The following is a 26,487-nucleotide window of genomic DNA, read 5'->3' as shown; positions in this document are numbered from 1 at the left end:
TCTAGTCAGCCTCAACAGAATTAGAGATCAGGAGTGATTTTACACACTGTATACAGTGTTACAAGAACAAAGCTCTAGGGAGCTTGCAGACTTAGTTTTGAGGACAGGCTCAATACCCCACTTATGTAAAATTTACATGATACAGCCCACAATTTTACAAGAGGGATTTTTATTCCATACTTTCCTATAAAGATGTGCCAAGATAAATATTTCAACAAGTGTTCCCAAGTATAACCTTTGTACAGAAAAAAGCAGACTGAGATTGAGACCACCCTAATCATTAACTAACCGTGTAAGTACTAGCACCAGTCCTAAATCACTCTAGCCGAGACAGTACCAAAACCAGACAGTTCCTCAAATATCCAGCCACAGGGCATTCTCAGGTTCAAACAGAAAAAACAAAGAACTGTCTTATGCTGTAGTAGTCACCAATGTTAGTTTAATAGGAAAGGCAGAAAAATTGTGATTTTGGTGTTTTAAAGCAGTTTCATGATGAAGTCCTAAAATGCACCCAGGAAAATAAGTTCCGGAGCATGCCTGTGTTCCCTTATTGGAGGTGTACAAAGTGGCTGGAGTATTACCTTATCACGTTGACTATCCCACTGACTGGTGGGATACACATTATCCATTTCTAATACAAGCAATTTTTATGGATTATGCTGTTTTGAAGAAATCTTCCTCTACGGCAAAATGTGCTGTGTATTGTGTCCTTTTCCTTCCCACTGGAAAGGATAAGCCAGGTGTATTTAGCACCTGTATTTGGCTGCTGACACTGACATTAACTCTGCCCAGGTCTGCTGGTGAAGATGTGGATGGAATAGTTTAGTCAGTGTACTGGCTCCATCACAACAGATCCACTGGAAATAAGTTTGAAGGTCGTTGCTAATACTTTCCTTTGCTCCCTTTAAAACAGATTGGTGTTTGCCACCATTTTTGTCAGGCTATGGAGTAAGTTACCTGTATTCCAGTTGCTCATGCAAGTTGTCTCAGAAGTTGGTATATCCAAATAAGGACATAGGCAAGCTTAAGCGTAAGATAACATCTATAAGAACTTATATGAAACTTTGCACTTGACCCTCTACAAGGGCACAGTCTCATTAGAGCAAGAACTAAAACCAATAAACTACCACAAAAGGAAGTATTTCCTTCTGTACATTATTTTTATTATTTACATAATACAATATAGGATAGATGCTGGGTAGCTTATGTGCAATACATAAATATGAACTATCTGTACATGTTTGCATATCTAATAACTCAGAAGAAAAAAGTTAGAAGCAAAAACCTGACTTTTAATAGAGAAGTAAAAACCAAGACTGAACACTGGCAACTAAAATCAGGTCAGGAGTAGTGCCTTGTGTATGAATGTAACTATTTACAGATGAGAACAGGCATTACCACAACACTAGTCTAAACTGTATTCATTTATATAAAAAACACAAGTTTCATACATCACAAAAACCCCTTCCATTATAACACAGAAGTGATATATATTACCAGACAAGCATCAGTGAAGAATACTGTCTTTTCTAGAGTTGTTATTGTACAATGCCGTAGATAATGCAGCCCATGCAATACACCCAAGAACACTACAGTCCTATACCCAAGTACAATTAAAAATGATAAAGCAGCCCTCCAAGAGTGGTTCCAGCTACCATTTAAGTCTACAGCAGCCATGTTAGGTATGGTTTTCCATGCAGAACGGTGCAACTGTTACATTTAAAACTAGAAGAATTAATTACTAATATTCTTCTGAACTTGGAACACACAAAACATAAGTAGTACATGAATAATAAACTGTTCTAATACTTCAGCAACTTATTTAGACCTGTGCTGCTTGAAAGAGATGCTGTGGTATGTCTAGAAACATTTGTAACTGTTTTTTTTAAAACCAATCTTACAATATTGTGCTACACAACATTTTTAGCTATGCAAGGAAAAGCAGACAACTCTGTTGCAGGCCAGTTCATATGCTCCTAAACAGGACATTTCCTTTGGGAACTTTTTTCAAGATTCTAAACTTAATATAATAATTTCCAAAGCAATTTTCTTCTCATATCTATCTGATTTTTTGTTTTTCTCAGTGCAGTTTTTAAATGACTTAAGTATGGCATCAACACTCATCTTATCTTACTGGGATGGTGGATCCCCCTACACAGCTCACATTCTGCTGGAAAACTAAAATGGAGTGTGGCAACTAAAAGTAGAATGAGATTTTAAATGATAGAAGTAGACTGCCAACCGTTTTGATGTATCCTTCTCCAAAACAGGCATGTAACATTAGCCAAACATTAAATACCTCATGCACATCTCAAAAGGCAGAGCTGGCTGCACACATGCAGATTGCATACATCTGTTTGGCACATGTGAACTAGAGTCTGTCCCCTGTGCATGTGTATTCCTGTGCAGGTTTCTGATCATCCATCTATTCTGGGGAGGGCATATATATTTTCAAGGGCTGTATCTATCCAATTCTGCCTGTAACAAACACCCGAACATTTGAAATATTATTTAGACAGACAGGACTAGAAGTAAAACTTTGGAAAACAAAGGAAAATGACCATGCACCTGCTCTTTTCATGTTTTTTTAGGATGTATTGAAAAAAAAAGCCCCACAAAAGTCAGTCAGTCTTTTCACAAGCACATTAATTTATATTCTCTGAATTTTTTCAGCCACCACAACTGGATTCTCTTTTCTGATTTTTGCTGCAGCTTCTGCTTTGTAATCATACGGGCAGTTATGCTTGTCAGAATAACGGTGAAGTCCACAAAATAAGTTTCCACATCGGCAGTCAAATCCTGTAGACAGAAAAAGAAGCAATTTCACTAGGAAGATTAGATTTTAATTAAGCTGTTAATTAAGGGAGCAGTCACTACAAAGGGGATATGTTTGTCTACTATGACATACAGAGCAAGAAAAATAAATGGTAGTACTAAGTTGTTTGAATTCTGAAGAAGTTGCTAAGTTTAATAGAATACATTTTATAAAGTTCAATCTAGCAAATGGTAACTAATAGTGCAAATTTGTTTAAAGTTGACAGTGTTCTCATACCTGTAAGGCCAACCTTCTTCCTGCACATGAAACATCTGTTCTTCTTTGGTTTCGGCAGTTCAGCAGCTCTCTCTTCACTCTCTGAAGTACCAGGCTGAGAAACTGATGGGCTTGGTTGAGTAACAACTGTTACAGCAAGCAAAGGAAATAAGGGTTAAATTTGCTTTTGCTGACTTCACTAGCTATTCAGTAGCATGCATACATTAAGGATTAATTCACCCACTAAGACACTGACATCTGTTGCCTAAAATACTTCACAGACTAGTCTAAAAATGTGAACCAGAAATACGGATTTTTAGGTACGTTATTCATCCCTTCCAACTGTACTTGAGACAATCAGATTTCCCCCCACACATCTACTAGCTAGAAAATATATAGCACTTATTCATTATACCTATATGGGCTTGAAAAGCATGACAGAAATTCCATGTTCACATTTAATATATAAATAAATCATATGATCAAGTAACATTTAATCTAAAACAGTAACAATATTGTCAGAGCTAAAGCTGCTGAACCTGTAGGAAATATAACTAACAGGAATGTATTTTAGAAGCAAATGAAATTCAGTAATGTGCAATAGTACTGGGTTGTTTTGCCACTACTCCAGAAGTCAGGTATCTAAAGCAGTTCACCAAGACAGCAGCTAGCAAGCTGCTGATTCTGTGACAGATCCAGAGCACAGCTACAAAACACACAGCTCAAAAGAGCCCTCATTGAAATAACAAAGTGCAGATTTGCATTGCATATCTGTATTTTTGTAATTTATTCAGTTTTAGTGTTCAAGCAGGTACAGTAAAAATGAACACATTCTCAATTGTCTCTTTAGACATGTTTAGAACATCTTTAGACATTGCTGTTTAATTGAAACAAACGGGTCTTTCTTCCCTGGAAATTTAGTTTTTTGACTGATATCCTCTTTATATCCGAAACTGGAGCTAAGGAAAGTTGAGAGATGCACTTGTACCAACTGTAATACCTGCTGTTTGTGTAAGTTTGCTGAACACTCCCAGCTGTATGATAACATCTATCATAACATCTATTAACTACAAAAAGCATTCCAGAATAAATGAAGCATACAAGCTTCAAGGACTTATATGTAATCAACTCCATACAAATATGGTTTGTTAGTTAAGATTCTTTTGGATTGGTACTTGTTTTTTTAAATTGTGCTTGCATTATCATTCAAAGATATCCTAAAAACACCTAGAAAACTTCACAATTTACTGTACAACAAGAAAGGCCCCAGGCAAGACTTCATAATCTAAGCAAGATTTATAAGCAACAAGCTCTCAGAAGTAACAGGGCACCTTCCGTGCTCATCACTAAAAAATTTCATGCAGTAATACAAGCAGTTGCTAACATTTTCTTATACTTCCACATTACAGCAACAGTCCTGATGAAAGACCAAGGTAATTTACAACCCTGTTTTTTAAACACATTGCAGACTGTTTTTTATAAAAAGTTTGGGAAGTTCAGTGTTAGTGCTATTTTCTCAAGCACGAAGGATAAAAAGTACTAGTACTGCTACAAGTGCTTGAGCTTTTTTTTTTTTTTTAAACAATTTGTTTTGATTAAGATTTTCCATAGGAACAAATATGACCCTCTGAACTTGTCTTTAAATCCCAAGAAATGCAGTGTTCAGCACCGGTTTATCTACTAGAGAGCCTGTGACCAAAAACTGGCTTAACAAGCAGCAATATCACAAATTGAGTGTACCTACTGGAATGTTACGCACCTTGGCTAACAGCCATTAGCTACGGCCTTAAAAAAAAAAATAAAAAGACAAAACACCTCCCAAAAAACCTGGTTAAATCCCTTTCTTAGATTTGTTATATTTCTAGTTTGTTTCCAAGTGAAATGCTAATTGTAAGCCAAGGCAGAAAAATACGAGAAACCAGAAACATGCACATTGCAATTTCAGGTGTAGTTAGCTAAGGGAAAGCTTCATCTACATCAAAACCAACTTAAAATTTGAGCCCTGGGAGCATCCATGTTGTTTCAATCATATGCAAAAGAAAAGGTAGAGGGAGGGGAAAAATAATAGTGTCACAATGTCACTCACAACACACACTAAGAGAAAATGAAAATCAGAAGAGAACCATTTATATCACTGCCTAACACACGTGAACAAGGAAGCAAAAATGAAAACAGCAACTTCCCAGGAATTACCAAGTTGAAGAGACAGCTTAGTAGGTCACTCTACCACAAAACAAAGCATCTGAGAAAAAGTCCATCTTGGGAAAATGTCGTTAATTACTACATGTATACTTCCTTCTTTGCATCAAGAAACTGCAACAATGGCAACCCAAAAATTGAAAAGTGATCCCATGAAACTGCAACAATACATTTCCTGAAAGGGCTGCTGAAAAGTATCCTTCCTACACAACTTGAACATCTTCTGAGGAGGAAAAGCAGTACACAACATGCAGTAATGGTCTCTAAAAGGCACCAAGACAAGAGGGGACACAGCCCCCAAAATCCAAACTAAAATGTTCCATTTATTACTCTCCATAAAGGATTCTCCTATTATTTTATGCCAGCAGATTTTAGTCTGGTTTTTATGTTAAATGTTCATAAATGTGCTTCTGAGTAATAGCTAGGACAGAAGGAAAGCTGACCACCCTACCCCCTAAAGCTCAGAACAAAACTCTTTTTTCATCAACCTGTAGATGAAAAAATATTGAAAATTGTAGTTGTTCTGCCACGCCATCAAGAGCCCATTAAGTCAAAATACTGTTCTTACAATTGCCTGTCACAAAGGCTTCCTTTAACACAAAAGAAAAATCCAACTGGGCAAGTACAATTTCAGTCCTCAAGATATTAAATTAAATTCATGCCAGAAATCACTGTGTTAAAATCACACAGTGTTAAAGTGCTTTAGACGGCTTGTTTCACCACAGAATAGGTAGCTGAAGAAATGCTGAAAGCTGGAAAATAGTGGTTACTAGTACCTGCAGACCTGTTACCTCAGTAGCAGTGTTCAGATGAAGCAAACTACTAGCCAGTAAAACACTTCACACTGCCATAAAAGAGCTCCTACTGGGCATGCATGCACTTTCTCATCCTTATATCCAAACTGGAGAAAAACAAATTTGCAGGATGGACTATACGGTGGATAAGGAATTGACTGGACAGATGCAGCCACAGAGGTGTGATCCATGGCTGTGTCCAGGTGGAGACTGGTGATGAGTCCCTCAGGGCTCTCTCTTGGGGCCACTCTTTTTGAGCATCTTCATCAATTACACAGGCAGTGGGATGAAGCGTGCCCTCAGCATGCAGCTGGAGCAGTGAAGTTGACACAACAGAAGGAGAGGATCTGGACAGGAAGGCCTGGATGAACTTGAAAAATGGGCTCGTGAGAACTCATGCAGTTCAAAAAGTCCAAGCGCAAGGTGTTGCACCTGGGTTGGAGTCACTGGAGTCCCAGACACAGAGTGTGTCTCATTAAGAGCAGTTCTACAGTAAAGAACTTGTGGATTCTTCTGGATAAAAAACTGGACATGAGCTAAGAATGTACGCTGGCAGCCCAGAAAGCAAACTGCATCCAAACAGGAGTAGCCAGCACATCAAGGGAAGGGATTCTGTCCATCTACTCTGCTCCTGTCAGACCCCACCTGGAGTGCTGAATCCAGCTGTGGGGTCCTCCGGACAGGAAAAATATGAAATCTTCTGGGTTAACACCAGAGGAGGGCCACAAAGATGATCAGGGTGCTGAAGCACCAATCCTATGAAGACAGGCTGAGATGGGGCTGTTCAGCCAAGAAATGAGAAAGCTCTGGGAACAGGTTATTCAAGCCCTTCAGTACTTAGAGGAAGTTTACAACCAGATATAAGGAACATCATTTACTTATTTTGATCCTACCATATCTTATAAGTTACCTACTTACATCATACTCACAAAATTGCCTGGAACAAACTGGCTCTACCTACAACACAGCAAGAGTAACCCATTACAGGGTCTCTCAACCTGAATGCAGGACAGCTGTAAAATAGCGCTAACCCTAACGGCTTGATGGAAAGCAGAGAGACATGTGCCAACCAAGACAACTGCTTGCTGTCGTCTAACACCACTGCTGCTGAATTCATGAAGTGAAACAGTAAGTTAGAGCGTGCATGGAAGTTAACCATATTTGGGTATTTTTAGAACATGCAATTTACAGTTTCTGCTTTACTTTTTTATAAGCAATGCTGCTTTGCATATAACTGTACTCCCTAAGTCAGAACACTATTGCATTAAAAAAAACCCACAACCCAAACCAAACAAAAAAACCCTAAATAAGAACCACAAAAAACAACCACAAAAAGGACTAGACCCTTGACCCAGTGCTGATACTGTGACAGTAAATGCTTATAGATCTGACTAAAGGCTGATCATTCACTAAGGTAATGACCTACAAAAGTCTAAGAAAATGCTAAAAATATGCTGTGGGTTAAAACAATACGGTTGTTTAAGTACACTTGTTTTCAAAACCATTTACTTTTTGTGATGTATTGGTTTTGCATCGCCTGGTCTGATAGTGGAAGGCTACAGAGGTGGCTTCTTCTATGAGAAGGCAGAAGCTTCTTCCATGTCCAGCAGAGCCAATCCCTGATGGCTCGATGGCCAAGGCCGGGCCAATTAGAAATGGTGGTAATACCTCTGTGATAACATATTTAAGAAAGAAAAACTAAAGTTTTTGCAGAGTTGTAAATGCATCCAGAGAAGAGAGAAATGAGAACATGTGAGAGGAACAACTCTGCAGACGCCAAGGTCAGTGCAGAAGGAGGGGCAGGAGGTGCTCCAGGTGTTGGAGCAGAGATTCCCCTGCAGCCCATGGTGCAGCCCATGGTGAAGCAGCTGTGTCCCTGCAGCCTTGTCCCTACATGGGGATGCACAGATCCACCTGCAGCCGACAGAGGACTCCATGTCAGAGCAGGGCCGTGCTGGAGAGGAGGCTGTGACCCTGGGGGAGATGTGTGGAGAGAGGGACCCTGCTCCCATGCTGGAGCAGCCTGTCCTTGGGAGGACTGCACCCTGTGGAAGTGTGACCCACGCTGCAGCAGTCTGAGGGGTGCTGTTGCCCGTGAGATGGACTCACATTGCAGCAGCTCACAGAGAGCTGTTGCTCATGGATGGACTCAGGCTGGAGAAGTTAATGGAGAACTATCTCCTGTGGAAGCGACTCCACGGTGCAGCAGGGGAACGACTCGTCTCACTGAGCAGCAGGAGAAACCACAGGTGATGAACTGACCACAACCCCAGTCTCCTTGTGCTGTTGGGGTAGGAGGTACAGCTGGGAGGAGGGTAGGATGGGAAGAAGTCTGTTTTTATTTCTCATTATCCTGCTCTGATTTTCCTAGTAAAAAATTCATATCTCTAAGTTGAGCCTGTTTTGACTGTGACAGTATTTAATGAGGGATCTCTCCCTGTCCTTATCTCAATTCATGAACCTCTCATTTTGTTTTCCCTCCCCAGCCCAGCTGTGAAATAAAGTGATAGAGAGGCTTTGATAGCTGCCTGGCATCCAGTCAGAGTTAGCCCACTGCAACAAGTTATAAAAAACCACAGCCTGCAAATTACAACCGAGTTACATGCATCATGCCCTTTTGCAAATGTTAAAATACAGTTGTTCTAGCAGAAGATTTGCTCTGAAGATGAATCAAGGTTGCAACCTCAACCTGCACAAAGAAGCAAAAAACCAACAAAATCAAGAGAAAGGAGCTTGTTAAACTTCACCTTCTAGTCAGTTGTTTCAATTCCAAAAGCAAACAAGTGTAATTTTATGCTACGGACTGCTAAAAAAAAATTAGTTTACCAGATGCCATCATTCTTTTAAACTTTCTCACTTGTAAGGGAAGCACACAAAATTTCATTTGCTAATGAACATCTGGCAGAAGAGAATGTAACTTCCTACTGTTGAAGATACAGCTCATGATCTATTACCACTTGGTTGCAGCATCAGGGTGTGCTTATAGCTACACTGTGCTTCATTAACAATTCTATGACTGCATTTCAGAGAATCACACCTCAAAGAAAGTATTAACTTTTGCTGCTCTTAGGTGATGTGTATTATTTACCATTGTTCCATTTTGTCCTTGAGAGACCAACATAGATGGATGCTACTGGAAAAATAGGAAGATTAAAAAAACCAAATCTTCCTGGTCCAGACACACCAGGAATTTTTATTTTTTTTTATAAAATGTCTAGGCCAGTTCTCTTGCCTGCAAGACACAGTAATGTACCACTCAATAGAGCCAACATTGTTTATTTAAGATGTCCAACAAACCCTAAGAATAGTACATAAGGACACTATGTTATGCTATGTAGGATCTGTGCCAAATCATACAACTTAAAAGGGAACTTGGGTGTTACAGCAGCTGAGGCTGCCTCATGAATTTACCTTCTCTCAGGAGGTAGTTTAGGTCTAAGTTTTTTCCAGAGACGTTTAAGTTGTCTGGTAGTTTTTCCAGTCATCTCTACACAAGCCTGTGACAGCTTTTACTGGTTCCAACCTGTGAGATCACTTATTACAATTCATAAGCATCTTTGAGCTGCTTTGGATTTTTTCCCCCTTTCTAATCAATAGTGAGTTGCGTGACCTACCATACAGCTGACCCACAGCACGTGAAAAACAGGTAGTATGTCAACAATAACTAAAGATTTTCTTTACAGCTGGCAAAATGACAACAGTTCTAAGAAAAGTGAAGTCACCTGTGATTTCCTCACTATTACCATTTTATGTATTCCTATTTCCTTCTTGACACATTCCAGCGGCATTTCATAACAAGGCACGATGGGTTAATGAATATTGTAGCATAAAGTCTGAATTACTTTTCAGTCACATAATGAAAGCCTCCTCAGATGACATCAGTTACAGAAATTTAATAACTGCAAAAATTTCTTCCCATAATGAAAACCGCAATATATTGTATAACTGTACTTCAGTTTGTGTCACAGAACCTTGACTAAGCATGACTTATGAAAATGGCAAAACCCTCTGTACAAATACCGAGCAATTAAACATCACGTGTCAGACCACTCTTTGTTGGCAAAGATATAACTAGATAAAAATCACTCTGATACAGTACTGAGTAACATCTGATGCCATTTTCATCTCACTGACTTCAAAACTGAAAAAATAGATTTTATCTTCAGCTTGACTGAACCGACTTCCTACTGTACATCAGCTTTTAATACTGTTTCAGAGCTGGTAAATTAAATAAAAAGGTCTGGATTTGGTAAAGTACAAAGTAAGTGTGTTAAGACATCCATTTGGACAATCTGGTGTGAATTCAACTGCTCACGAGCTGTAGGCAAGCTAATTGTCACTCCCTCTTTGCCTCCCTCCAAGAAATAGTTTACACTTTCAAGTTTTACCACTCCACCTACAACTACCCAGCATGAGAATAGAACTGTTAAATGGACAATTACTACACAGCAATTAAAGCTGCAACTACCCTACATCCCTGAAACAATACATTGGTTATATCTACTGATTACTCAATTAGTCCAAGAACCCTAAGCAAATTTTGTTAATGTTTTTAAACGACATATTCTCTCTTCCCCCACAGCCTCACTCCTCCTCTGAAGAATGGAATTTATTAACCAGCCTTCTCCAAATACAACAAGCCATTTTGACTGCCATGAGTCAGCTGGAACTGTACTGCTAGTTAATATACAGAATCCCAACGGTCTGACTTAAGACTGAACACCTTGCCCAAATGTGATTTTAGAGTGTCTCACTTTGAAAAACCTATGTTAGGGATCTAAAACCATTCTCACAGGTGTCGATTTTTTCACCAACATTGAACATGTATTGGAAAACTCTATTCTGGAACTAGTCTTTTTTCTTAATTCTGAGAATAGAGTACTCAGAAGCATCTTAAACACATTTTTCAAGACCATCATCACAACACGAGATGTCTACTCAGAAAGTAAACAAACCCTCCATTCGTGTTAAAATAATTGCCAGCCATGTCCAGGGTCACTCTGAGAACATACCTGGCTCAGTCTCTGTTTTCGGTTTTAATTCTTCCTCCCTTGAAATGCTCATTTCTGTCATTTGCTGCGTTACAGGCAAAGCGGCAACAGGCACGTTTCTGTGTTCAAGCACAGTGAAACAGAACTTACATTAGTTTTACATTCATAATAAAAGCCTGAACTGTCCAGACCCATTAATGAACTACCTTCAGAACACACTTTTTTACTCTTATTTTAGTCTCCCTAGAAGAAAACAGGCAAGCCTGTAACAGATTATTTCTGCAGATAAATATAAACCATTCCTTTAACTGCAGCAGTACAACACCAAATATTTGAATGATTTTTCAATTTACATGGATTCATAGCATGCTGTGAGGTCATTGGTCCTTTTTTGCTCTGCAGAAACCCACTGCAATAGGGCAGGATTGCTGCCAGCCTTCAACGTGCTGCACATTCACAGCTCATTCAACCCTCACAGTACACCCTGACTTACCTTGTTTTTTCAGATGTGCTGCCAGCAGCACCTTCACAGTTGCTTAAGCTAGTATCTGTTCTCTGTATAGATGCAGAGTCTGAGGTAGGACTGTTTGAACCACTGGTTGTTCCTATGTAACAAGAATTTGACAAGTTATGAACAAATTTCAGAAAACACATTAATCAAATAGTCTCTTATACAACTATGAACTGTCTGCATATAACCTTCACTTCTACTGCTTATTACTTTCAACTTAATGACACAGTTTACTTAACGAAAATACAAATTGCATGAGAAAATGCTAACAGAAGAGGCTAAGTGGGAAAGCAAGTTAAGGTCGAATGCCAAGCAAACCAGAACACATTACAAAGAACTGTATTTTTATCTTTACTGTACTTTAAAATAGTATTCTCTTTGAATATTCATTCTTTCAGTAGAGCTTTCATAAGTTCTCAAAAAATGTTCTAGTATTCCCTATAATCCTCTGTAGGTTTTACTTTAAAAGAAATAAAGAAACCCCCAACAACTCCCCATACCCTTACCCATTGGGCTGATTCTACCACTATTCTGCTGTCGTTGAAGATGTTCCTTGTAGCAAACAGAACACATCCCATTTGTCCTAGGATTTCCATAAAATCCACATCCTGTACTACACAGCATAGGCCCTGGGGTCTGGTTTGTCTCCTGAGTCATCTCGATGCTGTTAATAAAACCAAAAACTGCATTAGGGGCTGGCATGTCAGCAAAACCAATTGCAGGGTTAAACGTAGTGAAGAATTAAACGTATGTCTGCTCACCCTGCCCCCCAAAGTGACATCACCATTCTTAAAGAGAGTTATAGAACGTTAATATACCATTCAAGACCGCAATTTCTTGCTTAGACACATCATTATGAACCTTTAAGATAAGAAAAAGTGTCATAAAACTAATACTGAGGAAATGATATACTTGTAGGGCACTGAGCTGCGTACGCAGGTTAATTTGACAGCCAAAAAGAACCTCCTTAAGTACCAGCCTCTGAGCACCAACAGGGATACACAGAATAAGCAAGACCAAGTTTATAAACAGAACACAATTCCGGCAAATAACATAGCTTATTTTTTCTTGACTCCAGCAGAAAAGCTCCGCTTTTTCAGTGCTGATCTTGCATCATTTTGAGGCTAATTCCACTATTAGCAGTACTTACTCTCACAATACTCTTCCAAGAGAGATAATATTAACTCCAAACTGTTGAGTATGTTCTATTATATAGCTTGCATGTTTACAAATGAAAAAACCCTTGTCTTAATCAAGTTATATTCTGAGCTTGCCAGAAGCAATCAGTGCTCTCTGACATGAACCAGATGCATGTTAGAAATAAGGTTTTCACCTTCACTGCCTGTTAAGCTCTGCAAAGCAAGGTTAGTAGAAAACAGCACAGCAACCAAATCCTTGATTCCCAAGGGCAATAAAACTGGAACGTAGTAATCATGCATTTGCTACTAATTGAGGACATGTAATAATATTGCACTAAAATTTAAATTTAGTAAAAGCTGTGCATATGGCATCCGAAGACATTTTAGTATAAGCTTGAGACTGCTGTTCTCCTATTCAGAAACTGTCACAATAAGAGATATTTGACTGCTGACACTTGCTAGAAATGAAAAATGCTAAAAATGAATTCATTACAGGGTATAAAAAACTAGTTCTATTGAAGAGAGAGTGCACTACAAGTAGTAAATTTATGCTCCCCCAGTAATGCAAGTGACACTGACAGGAGTGCCTTTAGCTAAACTAAATTTCTGCAATCTCAGTAAACCAAAACCAGGAGAAAGTAAACAAGTAAAATTCACCTGCTTGCCTGCTGGTGGTCACAGGACCTAATTTTCCAGGTATAAATAGCTGTACTATTTATAGCTTTTTAACACCTTCCAGGTATAAATAAGTGTCTTTTCTGGCTACAACCCGGCTTCACACTTTTACAGCCAAACCAGTCAAGAGAGCCAGAGAAAAGCCTCACCCAACTAGAGTAAACCTAAAAAAAAATCTTGTCATTGGTATTGTACAGCTACATCTATATAATACCAAAAAAGATGACTTCTGCCCTTTCATTAATAACCCGGTAAGATCAACGTGCTATCAAACGGACTGCCAACATCAACTGACCTGCTTAACTTCCCAATTAGTGTGCTACAACAAATCTCACCACTCACTAAATCGTGCTTTAAGTGCTAACTCTAATACCCTAGTACAAACTAGACACACAGCAGCGCCTTTGGTCTGCAGCCTTCCACTACATGACAAGCATGCCCCTAACGGAACGATCAAGTCGTTGCTACCCAACGCTGACCAAGCCGTACTTTCCCAGGCTCCGGGAGGCGGCCCGAGTCTCACCCGCGCTCCTTCCAAAGCGCCTCTCGGCAGTGGGAGTCCGGGCGCCCCGCACGCAGCCCGGCCGACCCTCCCCGCAGCTCTGCGCCGGGCGCACGGAGCCCCGGGCTGCCGCCGCGGCGGGTCCGTCACATGGGCGGCCGAGCGCCTGCGCTTCCGCCCGTCAGGCGGCGGCGTGACGGGCCCGGGGCGCCCGGCCGCCCCCGCCGCCCGCTGAAGTCAGTCCCTATTTATATCTCCCGCAGGCCGCCGGCTCCGGCGGAAGGAGGCGTCGGCGAAATCCGACTGCCCTTCCCTTCCCGGGGAGCGGGTGCCGACATGCAGCCCAGAAAATGCGGCATCACCAGCCCGCCGCCGGTGCCGCGGCCGGGCGTGATCGGGACCGCGGGGCAACCATCGCTCCACAAACGCGGCCCGCGGCTCGGGACGGCTGGAGTTACACGCAGCCGCTGCTCTCTGAGAGGAGGCTAAAGGATAATTGAAAAAAGGTCCCCTTCTAGCAGCAGCAGGTCTTCACCTCAGAGATGTTTCGTTCAGGCTCGGGGCCTCCCGAGACCAGGAAGATCCATTTTATACGGCGAATTAGCTCCGACTGTAGCTCAGGCCGCGCACCTCCGCCGTTACCGACCCAACTCGGGGGAGGGGGCGGGTAAATCCCGTTAGCCACCCCGGCCGCGCACCTCCGCCGCTACCGGCACAGCCCGGGGGAGGGAGCGGGTAAACCCCGTTAGCGACCCGGCCGCGCACCTCAGTCACCCCTCCAGCCCCGAGGCCATGGCCGGGCCGCCTCCGTCCCGCCGGGCGATCCCACACTGGCGGCTCAACGACAAAAACGAGGGTCCCGACGCGCGCTGAAACCAGCCACAACACCCGGGCACCGCGCTAGCGATGGGCTCACTGACCTAAATAGCGAACTGCCTGTACATCCTCCTCCCAAAGAGACATCACGATTAAACACGAGAAACACAGGAACAAAACAAAAGGAGAACGCACACGGGCTGCGCGCCGCACCCGCCGCTGACGGCCGAGCTCGGGCGAGGCAGAGCCCAGTGTCGGCACGGAAAGCGAACCGACACCGGGCGCTCCCCAGGCGGGTGCAGTCTGGCGGCTGACTCAGACAAAGGGGGGGCCCCTGCCAAGCGACCGCAACGCCGCGCGTCTTAGCGGCGTCCCCCACCCCGTCGGCCTCCTCCGACACCCGGACACAATGGACCCGTAGGGCTGCCGGGCTGAGGAGCGGTGGCAGCGGGCGGGGGTGTCCGGCCGGGCCGCTCCTCGCAACCGCCTGAGTCACGGTCGGCCCCGCCGCCGCCAGGCCCCACGTCGCCGCCAGCCACAGGAACCTCATTGTTTCGCCGCCTGCGTTGCCCCCCGCGGGCCGCACCGGGGGCCGGACAGCACAAGGCCGGCAGAGAGGAGGCCCGGGCACACCCCGCTGTGGCTAAGGCCCCACGGAGCCGAGCCCAGCCCGCCACCCCGCACCCACCTGTTCCCGGCGGGGGCCACAAACCCCGCGGCGGGTGCCGAAGAAGGCGCCGCGGATAGCTCCGGGCCGCTGCGGAGAGAGCGGAGGTTGCGGGGGGCGCCGGGCTGGCGGCCGCGCCGCCGCCGCTTCGCTCCTTTGTTTCCGCAGCGGCAGTGGCGGCCGTGTCGGCAGCGGCGCGAGGCGGGACCCGCCGTGCGTGGAAGGCGGGCGGCGGGAAAGCGCTGGAGGCGGGTAGGCGGCGAGGGCGAAGGAGAAGACGGTGACGAGAAGGAGGAGGAGGAGGAGTAAAAAGACGAGGAGGAGGAGGAGGAGGAGGGAGGAGCCCAGTCCGCCCTGCGGACGCGGCTCCTCCCCCTGCCCGCCCGCCGGTGCATGCGTGCTGCCTGCCCGCGCTCCGCCCGTTGCCGCTGCGGGGAGGGCGCAGCGCCGCGCGGCCGGTCCGCCCCTGCGCGTCACGGAGCGCGGCAGCCCGGCGGGGACGGGACGGGACGGGACGGGACGGGACGGGAGGCAGCGAGGCCCCCGGGGTGAGCGCCTGCTTACCGCTAGGTGTCCGAGGGACGCTGCGGCACATCGAGTCTTAGAGAACGGGGGTGGCCTTTAGAATATAATTTTCCTGGGTATTTCGTTTTGAGCTAAATTTACCTGCAAGATCTAGGCATCTTGTGAGATGGAAAGTAAAAATGCAGGAGCTTTGCCCCGAAGCAGAAGAAAACTTCCAATTTTAAAGGCCCAATTATTAATTTCACAGCCGGTTTTCTGACAACATAGTCCTTTCACTGCTCTGAAGAACAGACCGTCACAAAAAAAAAAAAAACCAAAAAAAAACCAAAACCAAAAAACCGAAAAAAAGCAAAGAAAAAGAATAAAAGAGCAGCCACACATTTTACTTAATCCAATGACAAAGAGGTTATTCGACTTGCCATTTTGGACAGTCTCTTACCCTTTAAGTGGCCAGTACCTTAAGAATACAGTGAGATTCACAAAAGCTGCTTTGAAGACCTTTTCTAACTTCTGATGTTTGGAATATCAAGGATCCATAAAAGAAAGACACTCCCAGGGTAACCTTAGGATTTCACCACAACGAGCAAAATAATATGCACATCTTTAGAACCCACAGCTTCAGAAGACAGCTGTGATTTTGGACCTCCTTAGCAGCATCACATGCAAGCTGCCTTCTGAGGAAGTGGTTAGAGACACACATTAAAAATTTTTTCGCAGGTGAACATACTTGTAGACCAGAAACATACCTTGTCCATTGTCTTACAGCTGTTGTTTCTGATTGCATGTTGTGAATTCTTCAAGTATGTGGGTTCCTGGAACTTAGCAGGTGAGGGAAGCAGGAAATGAGTGGTTTGGGAATCTGATGGTATGCCGCAGAATTCCAGGTACTCGTTTGAAATATTGTGAGCTCACCACCTGATGAAGGGCATGTACCTTCTGAAGAGACTCGAAGTGTAGCATCCCTGAAATGGTTTGGTGGAGATACATTGTTTTTAGACGTATATGGTAAGCAGTCCAACAGAGGGATGAGTTGGAGTTTCACATACACCTTTCACATGTATTCTTCTTCTCTAAAATGTGTTGGACTACCTTATAGCATAAAATTTTAAGTTTTCACCTAAGGAGGATAGTAAAAGACTGCCAGTACTTTCTCCCTGCTACTTTCTTCTCTAATACTGACATTTGAGTATCTCACCTTCATTGTAAGGAATAAAATAAATGTAGAGAATGGGTAGACTACAGTCTTCATGCTCTTTTTCTGTGTACTACTGAAAGTGTTGTGAACTCCCATCTCTAGGTAAAACAAGATAATAATTTACTATTATTATAATTATATGTGTATTATTATAATATTAGAATTGTTTTAACTGTGATGTGATTAAGGCATGCTGAGTTGTGAATTTTTGTGACTGTGCTGAACAAGTGCCTCAATGTAGCTGGCTGTGTTGATCCTGGCCAGTGGTTTACAGTTTCCTCTCCTGGTTGTGCCAATGACATCAGTCTTGTCCAGACTAATTTTAACCTTCAGAGTTTGCTGTGCTCCCAAAAGTCATGTCAGCTCATGGACTAGTCTGCATAGTATTCTCTTTGTGCAAATCCTCGCATCCTTCTCTCTTATGTCTCATTTTCATCCCTCAAGAGCTCTTGATACTGGAATACTTTTGTACCTTGCTTTTTGATGGTGTTTTAGATGGTTTTGTATCAACAGACTACCTGGTGGCTGGCTCAGCTACTAGGTTAATTTCTCTAGTGACTGCATTACTTTGAAGCCAAACTCGATGCACAGAATATAATCTGTGGTTTCACAGTCTCGATTTATGACTGGAAAACTGTATCTGACTGTAGGGATGACAGATTTCTGCATCCAACTGCTTTCTGCAACATTGCAGAATGTTTGCATGTTGCTGCCCTCCAAAGCACTGCAGTTATTTAAGTTACTTAGATCACCTAAATCAGTGGTGTCCAAGGTGGGGTGCATGAGATGATGCAATGGGGTGCAGGAACAAAATACTAGAACTTCAGCAATGTATGTATATAAATGATAAATATACATATATATACACTAGGTGTGTGGGCTTAAAAATGTTTCATTAGTATGGATGCATCAAAAAAAGTTTGGAGACCACTGGTCTAAATTATGCAAGGTTGGTTTTTTTTGTTTGTTTTGTATTGGAGTTTTGGTGGGGTTTTTTTGTTTTTGTTTTTTGGGGTTTTTTTACTTCTTTGTTTGTTTGTTTGCTTCTGTTTTTAAGTGCAATAGGAAGATAAATTATTTGCTTTATTTGGCCATGTATCTTTCAATTTTTTTCCTGAGAAATTTGCAGTACTGGTAGTGTATATCCACTTCTCTTGATAATCCTAATTTTCTTTCTTTCTTTTTTTTTTTTTTTTTTGCTGCATTTAAATAGGAGTCAGATAAAGTTATTCAGACTGCAGGGGATTTCTGCCCAGTCTAGTACTTTATCTTATGTATCTTACAATTAAAACAGTGCCTTAATTTGCGTTGTTTGATTTCTCTGTATTTTTAAGCCTCTCCGGAGCAAAGGCCAAAATGTACTTGTGTTGTGGTATGACCACACATCCTGATGCAGAAAGCCTGAAACATGACCAGTTCTCAGTCCTGGAGAATCAACAAATGTGCTTTAATTTTTCACAAAAGAGACGAGTATTTGTAGGTGAATGTTGCAGCTGCAGTGTTGATGGATAAAGAGGTCAGAGGGGTGAGGTAGCAGAGAAGCTGCAGTATGAAAGCAGGTGAATCTGCAGCACTGTTCAGTGCAGGTGAGCACTGTCCTGTTTCACATAACACTCTTGGTGGTGGCAGCATTCTTTTGTCTGTGTAGCTGTACAGACCCTGCTTAGCTACCAAGCTCTACCTGTGGACAGAGCGTGCCTTTCTTAATACCTTTCTTTGTGACTGATGTAACTGTAAACTGGGGGTTTTTGAATGATACTAGGATGTATGTCATACAAAAGATAAATTTTGCAGGGCACAGCAATTACTTAGATTTCTGTGTGATGTAAAAGATTCCTACCCTTCACCTGGGGCTGTTCACCTTTCTGTCTTTTTAAAGTGGGATCCTTTTGAGCTAATTTGGATATGTGGCTTGTAATTTGCTTACCACAGAGATGTAAATATTTGGCAGGATGTTGTTGGTAGTGATCTATGAATGACCTTATTCAGTCTAAGGAAGAACACCCCCCCTCCAACCAATGTAAGTTTAACTCTCTTCTCACAGGAGAATAATATAGGAGAATAATAGGAGCACAATACTATTTTTGTTTTCAATTTCCTCAGAAAAATGTCTAAACTCCCTTCCCTGTACTCCAAAACTTTCATGTGGTGTACTGTGGGAATCTCATAAGTATTACAGTATTGGGTCAAAACCAATCTATAATACATTTCCTAAGAGAATGAAGATTATGAATATGAATTTAAGGAACCATAAAAACACTTTACCTTTTTAAGCTGCTTAGATCCCTCATAAAAAAGAACCCAAGGAATTCTTATGCCTTGGAGCTAAGACTGGATCAGTTACATAGAAAGGAAAAAACTTTATATTTGCTTCCATATGGAGACTCATGCAATACTAGCAACACTGTATTGAATAAGTGTACAGGGTATTGAGTGTACAGAAACCAAAACTATTTTGTGATAAATATGGAGCGTTTTAAAGGATGGAATTCTAAAGGCAGAACTGAAACTTGCGTATCAGGACAAAAAATGTCCGTCAGTAACAGGAATAAGACAGAGTATTGCCAGCTTCAGAAGACTAGAGCTAATACAAGGCATTACTCAGAGTTACTGGTCTTTGAAAATTTGCTTCCTGTTTACATTTTCAACAGGCCTTAACTGAGGAATAGGGATTATGCTAACTTTTCATTGAAAGATGCCTTTTGTAGGAAAAACAATTGATAGTCCCTGATTCTAATAGTTATTTACATTATTTTATTGTTTTATAGCATTACTTACATTGTGTACTATGTGTTATTTGTATTTTTATTTGTATTTCATAGCTACATATGGGTATATAATGGTCCACTCAATTTGTGACTATAGAAAACAGAAATCACTGTAGATCAAAGTAGACTATTAAATACAGTTCGATTTCAAAGCAAAATAAATAAATTACAAGAAATATGTTCAGATGCTTTAGATGGATATACTTTTAAATGGAAGGGCAGATTTTCCATATTGATACACCCTTTCTCTTTTTTACATTTTTGCACTGAAGAAAGACTGCTTCTGAGTACTGGAAACTTAAAAGCAGTTTTTTTGAACTTTGGTTCAGTTCTCAGGGGTGTCCACAAATACATGCATGCAAAACTGGATAAAAAGGGATCAGTAGACAAATAATTTCTTTCTGCAAGTTCAAGGGTTTTATGTTAAGATGTTCTTCTTAGACAATAAGGCCCAACTAAAAATGTGGTCTATATTATGTAAAGCACATCACCTTCAGACAGCACAAGTTGCTTGGTGAAGCATCCACGCACCCCTTTTAACTAAAATGCAAATATGGTTCTGAAGTCTTGCTTATTTTCTGGATATTTTGAATGTTCACTTGCCTGTGGAAAAGGAAGTTACAGTATTTCTATGTGCTGTAGTGTACACATGTCTGTGAAGGCGTTGTAGCAGCTTTTGCAATTTAAGGTGACTTAAAAGACACTACTCTGTAACCACAGGCACTCATTAGAGGAGTTTCATTAACTGATAGCACCAAATTTGTACATATCACTAGATTTGCAAGCACACCAGAAATCTCAAGTGTCTCCATTGTATCCCCTAGTATGTTTGCTGTAACTCACAGAGAGGTTAAAACAATGCATCCGTGGGGAAGCCAGCTGTCTGATGCACAGCCACACTGAGACAGTCTTTAAAGAAGATCCTTTGGCAAGGTTCCTGTAAGCACCACACTGAACAGAAGCCTAATGTGTCCTTCAAGATATCCAAGTTACAACACCTAGAGATCCGTTTACCTAAAATTCTTAAAAGCTTTTGAACATCTTGACTTAAGTGACTTCTAAGAGGTAGATAGGAACTCAAGAAAACCCAGATGCATGCTAGTCTAATTTCCACAGTGACTTGTTTAATGTAGAAGCCAGTTTGGGCTTCTGCAAAGGAATTCTTTGCATGCCAGCCCAGTATTCTTGCTGTGGCAGCCTCAGATGATATTTACTTAAATTGTGAATGTAAAAATGTTCATGCAGAACTTTCTCTCATAAAGCATTTGCATCAGCTTCTTTTAAGAACTGTCCATGTTCTTGTTTTGACAAGTCTTTCAACTCTCTGTAATTTAGTGTATTTTAAAAGCCTTGTGAATGTAAACAAATGCAGGTAATTTTCATTATGATAGTAGTTTGATATTCATGTTTCATTTACAGAAATAAGATATGTTTGGAGAAAACACACAGCCACTGCTGACAATGCAGTTTGAAACATAAAGAATATGCAAAATTAACAACTCTGAGAAAGCATTTGCTTCACGGCACTCCAAAGTCATCACAAGCCTTCATGTTACCTGCTTCTTCATTTCTCAGCACTCAGAAATTTCTTTGTCTGTACATTCCCAACCCATCTCCAGATATCTGATGACACCAGTTTCTACCTTCCGCTTTTCTCTTTCATAGTCTTATTACAAGCAAAAAAAAAAAAAATAGAAGAGAATTAATTTAAAAAAGAATAAAGGTAGTATTTGTCCAGAATATAGGATAATGATGATACAAAAATGAATGCAGATGGCAGCAGGGAGAACAGTCTATAGAGATGCACTTGCCAGACTGTCTTGCCATTTTGGGCAATGCTGCATTCTCCCTTACATTTTAATCTGAAATAATAAAAAAATCCAGTGATTGCAACATTGATCTATAATATTGGTACATAAAACATATACCATTTTTCCTGCTGATGATCTCATTGCATTTGCTGCTTCTTTTATAAAGCTGCCACAGCTTAGCAGAAGATGTGTTTCTCTCCTAGTATGAGGAGGGCCTGCTGTACTGGGATCAAAGTGGAAGTTACACTGAACATTTCTAGAAATCAGGTTAATACCTAAATATGGATTTATGTACTTACTTTAGTCAAACGTGTTGTCCAGACTGGGATGAGGGCACGTGTGATGACAGTGGGAGAGTCAAAGGATCCTTGGTGCCTTGCCATTTGTTTAATCCCTAGGAGGCTGCATCAGTGCTCACAGTACTCCTCCTTGTTAAATATTAGCACCAGCCTGCCATGCTAGCTCACAGATTTAGTGAGAAACCTGAGAAGAAAGTTTACTGATATGAATATCTCTCCATGGCATCAGATCACTTTTTTTGCTGTGCTGGTAGGCAGGATTGGCCAGTTAAGTTTGTTTTCTTCATAAGCTGGAGGTCGAAAACTGCAGAGGCAGGAAGAATCTCCACTGAGATCTGGCATTCAGTGTGGAAATACTAAAGGAGATTTCCAGGCCTACCATGAGCAACACCAGGGATACCTACCCAGGCACTTTGATTTCATTCATTGAGGCCCACCTGTGGTATTGGAAACTCAGTCACCACAGACCTTAAAATTCCTAATGGCCTTTAATAAAATAAGCATTCCAACAGTAAAATAAATAAAATAAAATAAAATAAAATAAAATAAAATAAAATAAAATAAAATAAAATAAAATATTTAAAACAAAAAAACCCCAACCCAACAGTTTTGGGGTTTTTTTCACCTGGGAAAATATATAAATTAGAGAACTCTAAGGAAGTATTTATTCTTTGGATATTCATTGTCTTTTATTCCTTCTTTTTCCAGTATGTCTAAGCATGCTCTATATCCTATATATCTTTCCATCCTGTTAGGTTTTCAGTACCTGGGTTTAATTCACTTGTTTTAAGCACTTTTTAATTTTTAGCATTATCCTTTCTGATGGGTTTCCATTGACGATAACATTTCTATTCTCCTCTGGTCTCAGCATCACATTTTTTTCGTGAATCTCCCAGTTTATGACGAAGGCAGATTTTAAAGCTAGGTAGCCATGGGGGAGTTTACTGAACATTGTTCATTTTGGACTGAATTCTTGGAGCTTTGGATTCCCAGTTCAGTGGATATTGAAGGCCTTTCTTGTCCATCCAGTTCTGGGTCCTCATGGTCACAGTAAAGATATTTTCAGAACATTTACAGTGGTTTTTCAAAAGATGTTTTCTCTATCATCAGTATCCCATCAGATTGGCTGAGTCATCTGAAGAACCGAAAGAAACATAACTGTGATTGTCATCAGTCTCAAAATGATGACCCCAAAGTAGTTAAAATGATGTGGCTGAGATTAAGGGTTAGTTATAAAAGATGACAGCTAACAGGAGAGTACAATTAGGGCTAATATATTAAATATCTATTAAAACATATGTAACTTGGGCCCTTTTGTAATTGATTGTGAAACTCCAACTAACCGTGATGGAGCAAAATGTAAACAATATGGAGCATTGCATACTTGCAATTAGGAGATTCCAAAAGAATGAGGCCAAAGACAGAAAACCATAGCAGTTAGTAAGCCTGAGCAGAACCCTGTAAAAATACCTGTGGATGATACCAAATACCAGTTGTTCTCTTTTAGGGTAGCACATTTTATGGCAAACAGGTAATCAAGATAAGTATTTCTTCCCAAGGAAGGTACGAATGATGCACAGGGGATAAAGCATAGAAAATGACATTAACAGTCTCAGGGCATTGGGACAACTGAACCATGAAGAGATTATAGTTTGCATTTTTCCATTCTCTGTTTCTCTTTGCTAAACTTTGAGAAAAAATACCAGTGTTTTGTTAATAAAGAAAACTGTATTTACCCTCTACACTTGAGGTTATCTGTTCCTGAACATTTTAAAGGCGGTCTAAGTGTCATTACTGATAAAATGCCAAAATAATATAATGTAATGAAACTAGCAATGAGAGAAAAAAATAAAAATCTATGGGAATTCTGCCTACAGGTTTTCTTGTTGTATCTCTTGTTTGCAGTTTCAGCCTCTCACAGGAATCCACCTGAAAACATGGATGATTTCTTGGTCATAATATCTCACCATGCCCTGCAAACAGACACTTAGAAAGTTTTGTGGCTGAGCATTACATGTTAATCCCTTCCCTCTGCATAGCAAAATTAACCCAAGCATTATGTGCAGTTTTATTGGTTTCTTCTACTATTAATTGAGGTTCTGGGACTCTGTCCTGCAGCAGAAAGACAGGAGAGAGTGGCCAGACCTTTCTTTGGATGCAGGTAAGGCCTGCTGCCAGACAGGGCACAAGCAGGGGAGTGCTGTGGGTGGTTAAGCCATGAGTTTAACAATTCAGAGCCGCCTTTTTTTGATTACCTGCTGGAGATCCTATTTACACTGCCAGCAAGACAATATTATAGGAACAGCAAGGAAGGTCTTGAGCTGTTCTTGCTCTCTGTTTGCTCAACAGCACAATGGGAAAATCCTCATTGTGTTTGCTTACCCACAACCTAACCAGTTTAGCTGGCTTTATTTCAGTTTAGACATTAGTGGTCTTTCAAAGGTACTCAGCTGTACTGACTGAGCTACACTGAGTGGAAAATAATCTTGTCTTAGATTTCTAGTCTGGGCCTAGATTTTATAAATCTGGTGCATAGGCAGTAGGAATGAGATAAGTTAGAAGCAGTTTCAAAGATTATACCTAATATTTGTGTGGAGAACCTGAGAACAGCACAAGTGACTTGTGACCTCTCTGTTTGGGAGTGTACCAGAAGCCTTGCATTGATGTTTTATCTGGGGATTTTCTAAGATATCTCTCCCATAAACTTTCTGAAAACAGGGTGATGGAAAGGCAGTGGTGAGGCACAGCATGGCTCTGTTGTCTGTTTTCCCATGGTGGCTGTGGCCTCCCTAGGGTTCTTGCCCACTTGCATGTGGTGACCAGAGCGTTACTTTTCCATTTTCTTCTTTTCCCATCCTCCCACAGTGATGCAATCCTCCACAGTAGAGTGTCGTGATGATTCTGCCCCTGTACCCCTCCTGTGATACAGAAATCACAACAACCCTGACATTTAACCCACACATTTCATTCAAGTTAGTATGAAGGCTCTCTACTTGGGTTTTAGAGCAGCCCTGAAGCTTTTAGAAAAGATATTGGAAAAATTTTTAAAAAGCCCCACCAAAAAACATGTCATACCTTATGACTTTGAAACACAGCATGGCACACCCACTGCCTAATTGATTTATTTTACCATTCTCTCTACAAAGGGAGAACCAGCACACACTCAAGCCCACCTCTGATCTTTGTTTTTCTCCAATTGCCTTAATGCTGCCTTTAAAAATCTTATAATTAGTGAGCATTTCTGGCTTGACTTCTGGCTGAGCAGATGAATGGGAGTGCGCTGATTTGTGCTTTCCAGCTTGCAGCTGTTTTGTAGCAGTGCTGGTGTGTGCTCTAGGAAAAAAAACAGACAAAGAATTGTTTTGTCTGCATGCCGCCTTCTTTTCTTGTGTCCAGGATTTGGGCAGGAGAGTGGTGGAAGGCTTTCCATGCTTTTGGCTCTCATCTGCCCTTTGTGCGAGGACTCTTCTCATTTCAATTGTAAAATCTGTCATACTTGTAAGTGCTGGTGCCAAGCTGATGTCTTAGTGACTTTGGGGAGGTTACAGTCATGATCCCTGGCTTTAATTAAAGGATTTGAATGGTCTGCTTGCAGGCTCAGAACTGCAGAAAATAGCTGTGCAGGATCCACTGGGCTGTATTTGTGTTCCTTTGTGGCATTTTAGCTGGTGCCAGTGTCTGGACATTCTGCTTGCTCCTGTTCCTCTCAAAATTTCAAATCAAAGTTTCAAATTATTTCTTACAGTGTAAGGAGAGTACTTTATATTTTTGGCTTAATTTATCCTACCTACATTTTAACTGCCACTCATACTTCGGAGGAAAGATGCAACTCATTACTGTCAGGTCTAAAATGCCTTTTGGAAAGGTTTCTGGTGATCTGCTCTTTGTCTGCTCTTTAGCTGTGGATGTCGAGCCCCATCCCCATCCCCATCCCCATCCCACTGTAGTACAACTAATTATTTCTTCTTTTAACTGTGGCATGTAAAAGATGCCTCTGGCTTTGCCCTTCTGTGGTCAGAATGGTGTGAAATTACATCACATTAACAGGGTATCAAAGTGCATAAGTGGGGTACAAGGGAAAGCAGCCTGTGGTGAAGAGCTGACAAAAGGTCCGAGTGGGCCTGTGGTCACACCTTATCAATTGAAGGAGTTACCTGGCAGCTCACAGGGGCTGGTGGTAGAAATAATCCTGTAGGCCATCTTTTTGGAAAACACAGCATTGTAAAAGTGTGCATTTAACTGAGTCCTCAAAGGGTGCAATGATTGGAACAAAACAGCTGCAAAGGTTTATATTAATCTTTGATGTACTGTCTTATTGCAACATGTGGAATATGTAAAAGTTTTCTTAAGAAAGGATGTTCTTTGATGTTTGATTTTTGTATACTTTCAAGCCTAATCAACAAGAAGGGAGATTTAATCTGTGAAACAGATAGCAGCTAACAAGCAATCTCTAAATGATGCCCATGTATCAGAAAAATAAATCCTTGTTTAAATCTAGGGCTTTACATGCTTCAATGATCTGATCTAGGGGGAGGTTTAACAAGGCTTGGGAAGAAAGGATGCT

General features: G+C 41.4%; 1 protein-coding gene and 1 long non-coding RNA gene across 3 annotated transcripts; both read right to left on the bottom strand.

Annotated features, from left to right (window-relative positions):
* Positions 1–1,141: 1,141 nt before the first annotated feature.
* Positions 1,142–15,724, bottom strand: ZFAND5 (zinc finger AN1-type containing 5). 2 transcript variants are annotated; one of them, XM_085043848.1, is made up of 6 exons: positions 15,347–15,724; positions 12,033–12,190; positions 11,509–11,620; positions 11,037–11,134; positions 3,053–3,178; positions 1,142–2,799 (listed from the first exon to the last, which is right to left on the bottom strand). In XM_085043848.1, the coding sequence occupies exons 1-6, from the start codon at positions 15,718–15,720 to the stop codon at positions 2,651–2,653; spliced, it is 1,017 nt and encodes a 338-aa protein (XP_084899974.1). In that variant the 5' UTR covers positions 15,721–15,724; the 3' UTR covers positions 1,142–2,650. The 2 variants fall into 2 exon arrangements, with proteins under 2 accessions (XP_084899974.1, XP_084899975.1); XM_085043849.1 differs by lacking the exon at positions 15,347–15,724 and adding an exon at positions 14,378–14,533.
* Positions 15,725–20,289: 4,565 nt separating this feature from the next.
* On the bottom strand, positions 20,290–22,319 carry LOC146424443 (uncharacterized). Its single transcript, XR_014846916.1, has 3 exons — positions 21,920–22,319; positions 21,370–21,479; positions 20,290–20,416 (listed from the first exon to the last, which is right to left on the bottom strand). It is a non-coding gene; the product is annotated as an uncharacterized LOC146424443 (long non-coding RNA).
* Between the last annotated feature and the right edge of the window lie 4,168 nt (positions 22,320–26,487).

Source organism: Lichenostomus cassidix, chromosome Z (genome assembly GCF_008360975.1).
Source record: "Lichenostomus cassidix isolate B80296 chromosome Z, HeHo_3.0, whole genome shotgun sequence".
Classification (NCBI taxonomy): Eukaryota; Metazoa; Chordata; class Aves; order Passeriformes; family Meliphagidae; genus Lichenostomus; species Lichenostomus cassidix.
Note: the sequence above shows the minus strand (reverse complement) of the source record. Positions and strands in the feature narration are given on the sequence as shown.

Coding starts and splice junctions, on each gene's coding strand:
- ZFAND5 (XM_085043848.1), bottom strand. CDS start 15,720: ATGCACCGGCGGGCGGGCAGGGGGAGGAGCCGCGTCCGCAGGGCGGAC. Junction 11,135..11,508: donor AGCACATCTGAAAAAACAAG/GTAAGTCAGGGT, acceptor GCTTGAACACAG/AAACGTGCCTGTTGCCGCTT. Junction 3,179..11,036: donor GAAAACAGAGACTGAGCCAG/GTATGTTCTCAG, acceptor TTGCTGTAACAG/TTGTTACTCAACCAAGCCCA.